Genomic DNA, 12,646 nt, shown 5'->3' on the forward strand with positions numbered 1-12,646 from the left:
AGGCAATAGTGAGGTGTGAGTTAAAGCAGTTAATTGCTTCTTAAATGGTTTGTTAACAACCCAACTCACCTAATGAACATTTCTATGTCACTAAACATGCCCAAAAAGGCTAGGCATTGAGGAAACTCATTAAGGAAACTAGAGCAAGTGCCCTGGCAGAGTCAGCTTGTTGCTTGCTCTGAAAGATCTCCATGTCGCATACAGGAAGGTGCAAGGGAAGCCTGCAGGAGCAGTGGGGAAATCAGTTCCAACAGGGATTAGAGCATCAACCCTGGATGGGTAAGCAGACATACTTGTAAAGATGGAGGCAATGACAGTGATGGGAAAACTCAAGATAAATGGGGCAGGCAGGGGTGGGTATTTGGAACAACATTAAAAGGCATTGTAGACTCTTAGATGGAGGGTGTTAATAGCACTGACCTAGTATAAGAGTTGAGAGGTCATGTTGAGGTTGTACATGACATTGTTGATACCTCTTCTGGAATACTGTGTCCAGTTCTAGTTGCCCAGTTATAAGAAGGATATTATCAAGCTGGAGAGGGTTCAGAGAAGATTTACCAGGATGTTGCCACGTATGGAAGGTTTGAGTTCTGAAGAAAGGCTGAATAGGCTTGGACTTTTTTCAGTGGAGTGAGGAGGTTGAGAGGTAACCTGGTAGAAGTTTATAAAACAACAAGAGGATTGATAGAGTTAATGAGAGTTATCTTTTCCCTAGGGTGGGAGTTTCAAGACTAGGGGCAACATACCTAATGTGAGAGGAGAAAATTTTTTAAAAAGACATGAGAGGCAAATTCTTTACACACAGGGTGGTTCACATGTGAAATGAACTTCCTGAAGAAATGGTGGATATGGGTACAATTACAATTACAAAGACATTTGGATAGATACATGAATAGGAATGGTTTGGACGGAAATGGGGCAGGAGCAGGCAGTTTAGTTTGGGATTATGTTTGGCATGGACTGAAGGGTTTGTTTCCATGTTGTATGACTATGACTCTACGTAGCTGCCACAAGGGAAGCATAAAGAAGCAGGGTGGGGAACATTAAGGTGTAATATTGACTTTAAAGAGGCAGGGAGGACAGTTGGAGATGAACTTCAATGTGTTGGGTCGCTACATAGATTGGGCGGCATGGGGGTGGTGGGGGAAATAGATGGAAATGGGCTGTTGGCTGTTGCAAGGTAAAAGGAGATTCTTCATAGCGTAACCGGGGATGATCCAATGCAAGTTGAATTCTCTGCCATCACTTGTTCTCTAAGTGCAAAAGACTACTCGACAATGGCTGGGATAGTGCCCAGGCTGGGAAGTATCAATGTGACTTTGATGGTGACAATGTGGGATTCACATTGATTTGATACCATGGCAGTGAAGGAACAAATACATGAAGCAGCCATTTGTTAACCCCAAGCTTATTTAATTTGCCATAATGTTGTTGTCCATTTGCTATGCTTGCAAAGTGAAGGAGCTTAGGGATCAGATGCTGGTCAAAGGTGATCTGGTTCTTGCAAATTTAACATGAGATTTAGCAGCAATGACTTATCAAGAGACCAATGCAGCCAAAGACGAACAATGCTTTGAGCAATTTCTGGGGTGCTATTGAAGCATCAAACTTTCTCTTCTTTATCTCAAATGTAAATATAATAATGGTGTGCATTGAATGTAGTGAGAGGTTGAACAGGTTTGTGTGGGTCTTGGGTGAGGAGGCCATCAGAATGCTGCCGCCATTTTGAATGACATTTAGCGAGCACTCAGTCGGCTCTGCACCATGCTGCACATACTGAGGCTGATGATGGATGGATGATAGGGATGAGTACCTCATTAGAAGGGTGCAGTATGTCTCACTTTATGGAGTAGTGCATTCAGCCTCCTCTGCAGGATATGCCTCTGATGTCTCTACTGAGATCAAAGAACTTCTTTTGTACTTTCTATTCCCAATGTAGATCATTTCTACCAAGAGTTAAGAGACCTACCATTAATGGCATGTTGGTCTTTGTGGCTATCTACATAAGAATCAGGTCCATATAATGTTAATACAACATTTAGAAGACATTTGGCTAGGTACATGAATAGGAAAAGTTTAGAGGGATATTGGCCTAAATGTGGGCAAATGGGACTAGTTACATTTGGGAAATCTGGTCAGCATGGACAAGTTCGACCAGAGGGTTTGTTTCCACGCTATATGACTCTATGACTATTAGAAGGAAAAGGTGGACTCAGGCGGGCCACAGCCGATGCCACACCCATGAGCAGCAGCAGGCCAGTGTGGAGGATAGGGTGCACCTGGCTCAGGATGAGATCATTGCAGCAGGGCCCCTCAGGATGCATGGGGTTTGCGGGAAGCAGAGAGTCTTGCAGCACCAACACTATTTCCTGCAGATAAGTGAGGTGCTGTGTCAATGCAGGCTGCATATGTCCAGGGACACTGTGATATAATTGCGTTGGATGCTGAAGCAGGACCTGAGGGCTACAAGAGTGGGAGACCAGTGTCTCTTGATGGCTGTGAAGATGAAGGCAAACTTGAATGTTAGTGTGACTGGTTCCTTTCAAGGAGTGATGAGAGACCTGTGTGGGATCTCTCAGTCATGCACCCACAGATACATCAGGACAGTGACTGATGACATCCGTACAAGATCACACTGGCTCATTTAGTTTCCCCTTGATGAGGTCAGTGCTGTAGCCCAGGCAGTGGAATTCAGGAACATAGCTGGCTTCCCTCAGGTGCAGGGTGCTATCAAATGTACACACATGGCACTGAGAGGGCCCAATCACATGCTGTGAAATTAATCAACAGGAAGGGGTTCTATTTGTTTAATGTTCAGGTGATCTATGATCATTGTTACCACTTCCTGGGAGTGCCACTGCCCTGCTAGCTGCCATGACTTCTACATTCTGGAACACTTTCATATATCTGGTTTGAGAGTCCAGGAGGCTTATAGGGCTGGTTATTGGGGACAAGGGCTACCCAGTGCAACCATGGCTGATAACACGTTTGCATAACCCCCTAACTGACATGGAGCATAGGTTTAATGGTGCCCATGCTTCAGTCAGGATCATTGTGGAGCAGGTGAAGGGGCTGCTGATACTTGAACCAGTTCTGGAGGTCTCCTGTATAGTTCTGGAAAGAGTGTTCCTCATCACCCTGGCAATTGGATGTGAGGGATACCATGGGGCAGGCTAGGGAGTTAATGAGGCAGGTTTGGTAAGATAAAGCAGTTTGGCAAGATGTTCAGACTTAGCCAAAATTATAAGATTCAGCTCATCATTTTTCTGACCTTGCGAATCAAGCTGCACATCTACCTTTTCTGTCCTAAATAAAGATATTGAAAGATTTGTAGCCTACTAGCTTCATGGTCAAAATTCCCATAGCACTCTATTGAATTTAACCAGATGGATTGCAGAAATTCAAAATGGCAGCTCACCACCAACTTTCAAAGTCCTGGCCTTGACAATAATGATCATATCTCATGACAGTGTAAATAAAAGCTTTCAATTGAGTGTGTACTCCTCCTATAACACCAACACAGTCTAAGACACAAAAATGGCATACTCTAGGAATTTGAAAATATTTCATTATTCCTTTTTGCAGCCTTCAATATGACCACCATACCCTTCTGTCCCAATAGATTTCTAAAATTGTCTGTCTTGATGTGGCTGTCCTTGAATGTTTCCACTCTATTAATGGAGGCATAGTCTAAACATCTCAAGCAATGGCTCCTTATTACCTTCAAGTCTTTCCAAGGATCTATTCCTGGCTCTTCCTCAACTGTAGATTGGTGATAGACACCAATTCACATGTACATTTGACTTAAAAATCTCTACCTCTCCCTTAACATTTTATGGCTACCAGTCACATTCCTCATCTTTTGTCCGTGCAGCTTTAATTTGAGCCCTGAGTCTGCCAGATGACAATGCAATACTTTTAAATGAACACTGATAGTTTTGTATTAGATTAAAACCTAAAAATAATTTTGAATATAATATCATTTTTGAATATAATTTTCACAAAAACTAACCTCCTCAGTTATTTTAACAAATAATATGATTCAGTGCATCTGGCTTCGAAATGATGTTACTTTCTCGTCAGCTTTAGAAATCATAAATCAGAACTATCTCAAGGGTCTTGCTTTGCAGTTGCTAACCAAATCAATTAATCTGCATTGAATGCCTCAATAAACTAATTCTTGCTTATTTCACCAATATGAAATCGGCAACTCACAAAAATCGTTCAGCTTTATTTATAGTGACTGATTTTAAATGTCTGACCTTTCAAGGGGAAAGCAGCCTGCAGTAATAAAAAAACCCACCATTTAACAGTTTGGTGGACACAAGCGTTCCATATGGGAGGTGCTTGAAAAACTCTAACTTTGTTAATTCCTATGTATGTCTTATTCAACCACATTTACGAAATGCAATTGACTCACCTTTAAAAAAAACACTATTTGCAGACTGTACACTCGGAGATTCCAAAAACTAAAACAAAATGGTTAATTTCACAATAAAACACTTCAGTTTTTCAATGAAGGGTCAGTTACATCTGCTGCACTTGGTAATCAGATCAAGATGATGGTGTTAACATGTATCCTTTCCCATTAAGACAGACATTTTTTTTTCTCTCATTATCAATGTCACTAACATTATGTTGCTAATCAACAGTAAGCAGTTGGGTAGCATTTTCAATATAGAAAATATCCTAAGGATGCTTCACAGAGGGAAAAGGAAAACAAATGCTGACCACTTGCAAACATGAGCTCCAAAGCTGGAGTTAATGGATAGGGGCAGTGAAAGGAGGCCCTAATAGATAACAGACCAAAATCAGAGGAAGGGAGGGAGGGAGGGAGGGAGAGGTCACTGACGTTGTGTACAGTCTGATTAAGTTTGTAGAATTATCAATCTACTGCAGGCTGAAGGTTGCAGTTTTGCCAATTTTTGCCCACAGCAAGTGAAGGTTTATTAAGATTGGATGACAAACTAGTGTTTGATAGTGCTATATTGTTAAACTAACAAATTGACAGTGATCCACTGCAGCCTGCAGGCAAAAGGAATGTATGTAATGAATAAACAACATAGGAAAATTTCTGTCTTAATCCATATAAGGTTAAGCCATGGGCCATTGTTGAGAAAGTGATTTATTGCCTGTGGTGCTATCCTACAGAAAATATATTAAATATTGGTATTTGGCATTGGCTCAGTGGTTTAAATGGTCATGACAAAGACAAAACCATTATTCGAGGAGAACATGGATTTCTTCCAGTGATTTTGGTCAACATTCTGGGCAGCACAGTGGCTCAGTGGTTAGAACCAGGGACCCAGATTCAGGTGACTGTGTGAAGTTTACATGTTCTCCCTGTTTCTGCTGGCTGTTTCTGGTGTCCTCCACAGTCCAAAGGCATGCAGATAAGGTGGATTGGCCATGTTAAATTGTCCTGTAATGTCCAGGGATGTGTCAGTTAGATGGATTATCCATAGTTAATGTGGGTTATAGGGGCTGGGTCTGGATGGGATGCTCTTTGGAAATTTGGTGTCAACTTAATGGGCTGAATGGCTTCTTTCTGCAATGTTGTGATTCTTATCACAACAAAAAATGCATTAACTGGGTATTTAGCTCATCTCAGCTTGTGGGATCCTGCTGGTTTCAAATTGACACCACCTCCAGAATAAAATGCTTATGTGATATTTTGAAATATTTCTATGAGATAAAGGTAGAATATTATAAAAATTCAAGACTTAGTTTATACATGGCAGGGAAATGATTCTTGTAAAGATGGACTCAAGCTGTCATTTCCATAGCACTAGCTAAACATAACAATAAGTTCTATTTTCAATACTACTTCCTTTATGGCAAAATTGTTAACAAACAAATAATATATTATAAATCTTTTGTCAAATCTGTGATGATAGAAACCCTTGTCATTTATTCATAAAACCCTTCCTTCTTCAAATTCAAGATCATTAACAAGCTCACAAAATATTGTTGGTCACAGCAGTGATTTTCTAATAGAGCTGTATTTTCTCTTTCTGTTCTCATTAAATATTGCACAATATATTTCATAATCAGCAGTTAATTTCATGGGCAGTGAATTATCAATCTACACAAAAAAACAAGAAATATTACACTGGGTAAAATTATTATTTGACCCACACATCTTTAAGTAAATAATCTGCAACTTCGATAGCCTGTAGAACCTTTAATTTAGATATTGTAGCAGAAAATATACGTAGCAGAAAATACACTAGAAAAAATAATATTCAGTCACACACTCCCAATGACCTCCGAGGCAATATTTGATGCTGTCCTCCCACAAATTTCACATACCCTAAGAATCTTTGATGATTTTTCCTGTGAACAATGGTGAGACTCAGAGAACTGAAGAAGTTTGTACTCACTGGAGTTTGGAGGAAATCTCCACCCACCAGGTACACTGGCCTTGGCTATTTGCTTGTGCCTATGAAAACACGCATTTCCTGTTTTGGTTAATAAGGTTGCGCCCATGTGTGTAATTCAAGCAGGCTTACATTAATGTATCTTCGTGGTGTGGAGGTGCCAGTGTTGGATTGGGGTGGACAAAGTCAGAAGTCACACAACACCAGGTTATAGTCCGACAGATCAAAGGAGCAGCGCTCTGAAAGCTTGAGATTTCAAATAAACCTGTTGGATGATAACCTGGTGTCATGTGACTTCTGACTATGAACATCCATGACATGCTAATGGACACACTATAGTCTCCCACCAGGGAAGGTCAGGAAAAATCTGACCTGCCTGAAGGGTTCCCAGAACTTTTTAGCAAAACTTTAACCTGCCAATGGGAAACCACCTAATTAAGTTCAGCTTCTAAATGAAAATATCTATTTTCAACAGAATTAGAGGAGAGATATTTGTCCAACTAGATTTGCCAAAGGCCAATCTAGGTGCCTCAGTTCTATCTGCAGAATGCAATTTTACTGAGAATTGGCTTTGCTAAGAAATGTGTTACAAAGTGAGGGAAGCTTCTGATTTTTATCCCTTTTGGCTGCTTATTCCTTTAGATCAACAACAAGTTGCAGTTGTATATTTTTTATTCTTCTGTGAGAAGCACTTGGTCCTTTGATTTTTTTTTCCTTCTTTGTGAGTTAGTATGGCTAATATTTGGCAAGGCAGGATTCCCTGGTTTTCCAGTGCTCTTTCCAGAGGGCTGCTACTTGTGCAAATGCACCAGCTTCACAGCAGGCTGTCACTCCTGCAACTTGCCACTCAGTCTGTTCTGTTTCCTTTTGAAGTACTTTGAAAGGCGTGCTTGGTATGACTTGTACTTTATTAACAATTTCACATTCCCACAGGGATAGCTATGCTGGAAAGCAAATAAAAATTGCAACTTTTCCCAGCACAAAAGAAAATACACACTAGTTGAAATAAAATAAATAGTTTTTTTTTCAAGTTGAAATCATAGAATCCATACAGTGTGGAAGCAGGACATTCGGCCAATCAAGTCCACAGCAACCCTCCAAAGAGCATCCCAACCAGACCCAGCTGATTCCTGTAACTCTGAATTTCCCATGGCTAATCCACCCAGCCTGCACAACCCTGGACACTGTGAGGCAATTTAGTGTGAGCTGCTCCTCGGATGCTGCCTGACCGGCTGTGTTTTTCCAGCACCACACTCTTCAACTCTGATCAACAGCATCTGCAGTCCTCACTTTCTCCCAATTTAGTAATGACCAATCCACCTAATCGGCACATCTTTGGATTGTGGAGGAAACCGGAGCACCCAGAGGAAACCCATGTGGACCTTGTGAACTCCATGCAGACCGTCACCCAAGGGTCAAATTGAACCCAGGTCCCTGGCAATGTGAGCAGCAGTGCAAACTGCTGAGTAACCACATCACTGCTATTAAAACAGAAGGAAGTAGTGCAAATGTGGTTTGTGTAAACATATATGGAGAAAGTGAGGACTGCAGATGCTGGAGACCAGAGTTGAAAGATGTGGTGCTGGAAAAACACAGCAGGCCAGGCAGCATCCGAAGAGCAGGAGAATCGACATTTCGGGCATAAGCCCTTCTTCAGGAAATTGCCCGAAACGTCGATTCTCCTGCTCCTCGGATGCTGCCTGGCCTGCTGTGTTTTTCCAGCACCACATTTTTCAACTCTGTGTAAACATATATGTTTTGTCAAAATGAGGTTGGGTAAACCATTTACAATTTATTTTGTTTATTTTACAATGGTTAATTACTGTGTAGGTTTTAATATTCGTTGAGCACCCAAAATTGAAGCCTCCACACTGTAACTTTAAATTGCAGAAACGAATTCAATTAATTTTCAGAAGTAAATTTGTGTTTTGTCAGTTTGTATTCTACCTATAGTTTCTTAATGCAAATATGGCTTCAAAAACATCATGCTATGTACAATATGATCAATGCTTTGTCAAAATGCACTAACCTGATCTTTGGAGTAAGGAGTGTCAACTCTCCGAAGGTCATGACAGGCTTCGATAAGGATTTTTGTTGCATTCAGCTGCAACAAAATCTCACAGGCCATTGAATCAAAGAATGTGATGTTGGCAAGAGCAGCTGAAGCCAGCAGGAACACTTCACTCGATGAGGCATCTTTGCATAAATCTATGTGAAAAAAAATACATGTTTTATATAATTACAGAGATTTCAGTGAAAGTAAATAGACCTTTTCCATTTCATATTTATTGAATTTCAAAATAAAATAGTTATGCACAGTCATTATATAACATCCATTCTTTGGCATTACCTTTCAGTTAAATAGCAAATCTGACATGGAAATGTATTAATTTATACTTTCAAAAGCCTCACAACTTTTGTATATAAAAAAATGTTTTAAAAGACTCATGTAGCACAGTTAGTTTAACACATAATGTAGATTAATTTTGATTATGTTATTCACATTTTATCTTCCACAGTAGTGAGATTTCTTGTTAAATAGATGCTTTGGAAATAGGATTTAGCACTGTGCAGTTGGTAAGTAAATTACCTGGGGATTTATGCAACCACTAAGCTAGCTATAAGTTATTTTTAAAATTCTTCCAGGACAAGTGATAATCCCAGCAGAGAAAGATGTGGCTGTGTGACAGCTGGGGGTTTATTAGTACAGTAAATTACTGTAAAATGTGGGATTAATGCATACTAATTTAAAATACTAATTGAAAATATTTTGTATTCTATTATTTTCCTTCCCAAACTGGCCAGTCTGTCTTGTGCAAGTGCAACTCTTTGACAAATAATGCCATCTGCAGGAGTATTAGAAGTTTTACCATATTCAACAATTCTGCTGCTGTGTTTTTCTGTTTCAGGAGGGAAGTATTCATCATTAAAAGGTTGCAAGACTTCTTTGGAGAAATGGTTAGAGCAGTCTCACTCCAGTCTCTCATGGGCTTTGAAACAATAGCATAAAATTGAACTTAATTTTGCACTAATTGGTAATAATTTGGCTGACTCACTTAAAGATAGGTACAGTAAATAAAAACGTATCACAGTAAAGTTGCTTCCAGCTAGGTTGGCGTGGAGGCATGGTGCTGGAGCAAAGAAACTACAGCTTTGCTGTGGACCTCATACATAATGTGGGAATACTTGGGTTGCACTTTCTGACATTCCCAGGCCAGTTTCTAAAGATGGGGTTAGGGAATGGGAGTGGAGTTGTGGGGGCTGGATGGAGTCAAGGAGAACTACAAGAATTGTTGCCATAAGCTATGCTGCTGTACTGAACAGTACAGTTTGGCAGCTTTCAACGCTCAGTCCTGTTACATGTTAGAAGGGTTGGAGAGCCTTTTTTAGGTGTCACTTTACAAGTCCCCTGTGCCTATTGGAGGTCCCTCCCTAAGGTATTCCCACACCCACATTTCCCTTCCTCCCTATCTTGTCTGCTGAGGTCCCTCATCTCTCTTTGCTGCCCGGCTTCCTTTTTCACTCCCCCCTCCCCTCCCCCCCCGCCAACCCGCCCCACATGTTGCCAAAAATTGCATTGTCAGCTGGACCCAGGGGGACTCTCAACCCTACCCATCTACTGTCAAACCCACTTCCATTGACACTCACTGTTGGGGACAGGATGCAGTCAAAGCAAGGCTTTAGCCCCAGTGGCACTGCTGGAACTTGATTGATGCCATCAACTGCATATGCTTGGAGGTCTCTATGACAGGACTGCCTCTCCAGTTGGCAAATAAATGGCTGAGGTGAGGCTCCCAAGCACTTGCCTCAAGTGGAAACAATCTTTCCAACCTACCCTGTCAAGGCCTTTAAGAATCTTCTCCGCTTCTATAAGATCTATTATTCTTCTAAAAATCAAACAGGCCCAACCTACTCAATCCCTCCTCATACTGCCTTAGCTTTGAATAAAAGGAAAAAGGTCAACATTATATTTGACTTCCCTATTACCCGCTGAACCTTTTTGTGATTTATCCATGAGGACTCTTAAATCCCTCAATGGTGTAGCATTCTGCTCTATTTTTCTATTTAAGTAATATTCACATTGTAATAATATGCTAGTTCTCACACCAAAATGCATAATCTCACATTATGTTCCATCTGCCAAGTTTTTGCCTTCTCAAATAAACAGTTTATATTCCTCTGCAGAGTCTGCGTCATCTTCACCACTTGCATTACCATCTATGTTCTGCAGAGATCATTCCCTCCATGATGCCCTCATTAGTTCTACCCCTCTCCCCCCTCTGCCCCCCCCTCTCTTTCCCCGGTCCATCCACACACCAACCCACCCTCCACTCCCGGCACCTTCCCTTGCCACTGCAAGAGGTGTAAAACCTGCTCCCATACACCTCCTCCCTCACCTCTATCCAAGGCCCCAAAGGATCCTTCCACATCCAGCAGAGGTTTTCCTGCACATCAAAACACCTCATCTGCTGTGTCCATTGCTCTCAATGTGGTCTCCTCTACATTGGGGATCCAGGACACCAACTCGCGGAATGTTTCAAGGAACACCACCAAACTACCCCACCGCCCTGTGGCTGACCATTTCAATGCCCCCTCCCACTCCCCCCAAGGACATGCAAGTCCTGGGCCTCTTCCCCCATCAAATCCAAGCTACCCAATGACTGGAGGAAGACACCTCCAACCACACGGCATCAATATTGACTTCACTAGTTTCCGAATCTTCCCTCCCCCTGCCTCATCCCAGATCCAACCCTTCAACTCGGCACCACCCTCTTGATCTGTCCATCTTCCTTCCCACAAATTTGCTCCATCGCCCCACCTGCATCAACCTCTCACCTTCCCATGCTACATTTCTCCCAGGCACCTCAACTCTCCTATTTATCTCTCAGCCCCCTTCACCAACCCTGCCCCCTACCACATTCCTGATGAAAGGCTTATGCCTAAAATGCTGACTTTCCTGCTTCTCAGATGCTGCCTGACCTGCTGTGTTTTTCCAGCACCATACTTTTCAAATCTTCCCATCTATGTTCGTATTACCCACAAACTTGGCTATAGTTCATTCAATTCTCTCATGTCCTCATGAATGTATATTGTAAATAATTGGGGCCATCACACTGATTCTTGTGGCAGTCCACTAGGTGAAGGATGTTATCCTGAAAATGCTCCCCTTATCCCAAATTTCTGTCTTCTATTAGTCAGCAACACAATAGGCTGTTATCTTAGTAAATACCCTAATGCTGTATCAAATGCCTCTTGGAAATCCAAATATTTTACATCTACTGGCACCTCTTCATCTGTGCTGCTTGTTATCTCTTCAAGTAATTCAAATAAATTTGTCAGGCATTCTCTCTCTCCTGCAGGCAGTGATGCTGGCTTGATTATACATGTATTTCTAAATGCTCTGCCACTATGTCCCTTATATTAGACTGCAACATTTTCATAGAGATAGATGTTAAGCTCACTGGCTTTTTGTTACCTGTTTAATTTGTTTCTCTCCCTTTTTACACTGGTGGTTTTCCAATTGGCCAAGACTTCTCCAGAATCTAAGGATTCTTGGAATATTGCTACCAGTGCATCACTATCTTAGTAGCTACTTCCCTTAACATCCTAGAATCAGCCCATCAGGTCCGAGGATTATCAGCCTTTAGCTCCATTGATTTCCCCAGTACTTTTCTCTCTAATGGTCGTTATTCTGTATACTCCCTGCCTCACTCATTTTTGTCCCTTGATTATTTAACAGTTTTGGAATGCTACTCACATTTTCTACTGTGAAGACTGATGTAAAGCACTTTTTCCAAACCATTTGTCATTTTCGAGCAACCCATTATTGTTATTTCTTCATTGACTAAGGGGAGTGGTATTATGACTGGACTGTTGATCCAGTAATACTCTGCAGACCTGGGTACGAATCCCACCACATCATCTGGAGAAATTTGAATCCAATTTTTTTTTTAAAACCTGGAATTAACAGTCTAATGATGACCATGAGGAGAAAGTGAGGTCTGCAGATGCTGGAGATCAAAGTTGAAACTTTATTGCTGGAACAGCACAGCAGGTCAGGCAGCATCCAGGGAACAGGAGATTCGACGTTTTGGGCACAGGCCCTTCTTCAGAAATGATGACCATGAATCCATTGCCGATTGTAAGAAAAATCCACGTGGTTCACTAATACACTTTAGGCAAAGAAACTGCCATCCTTACCAGACGCATAGCAATTATTTGATTCTTAACTGTCCTCTGGGATATTAGTGATGGGCAATAAATGC

At 41.4% G+C, this 12,646-nt stretch overlaps 1 protein-coding gene across 1 annotated transcript in view; it reads right to left on the reverse strand.

The window, feature by feature from the left end:
* Positions 1-12,646, reverse strand: part of LOC122558091 (protein inscuteable homolog) — a 210,670-nt gene that overhangs the window by 25,669 nt on the left and 172,355 nt on the right. Inside the window, exon 8 of the mRNA XM_043706410.1 lies at positions 8,410-8,588. Coding sequence (XP_043562345.1) covers positions 8,410-8,588 — 179 coding nt within the window. The remainder of the gene's footprint in view (positions 1-8,409; positions 8,589-12,646) is intronic.

The sequence above is a fragment of the Chiloscyllium plagiosum genome, chromosome 16, assembly GCF_004010195.1.
Source record: "Chiloscyllium plagiosum isolate BGI_BamShark_2017 chromosome 16, ASM401019v2, whole genome shotgun sequence".
NCBI lineage: Eukaryota > Metazoa > Chordata > Chondrichthyes > Orectolobiformes > Hemiscylliidae > Chiloscyllium > Chiloscyllium plagiosum.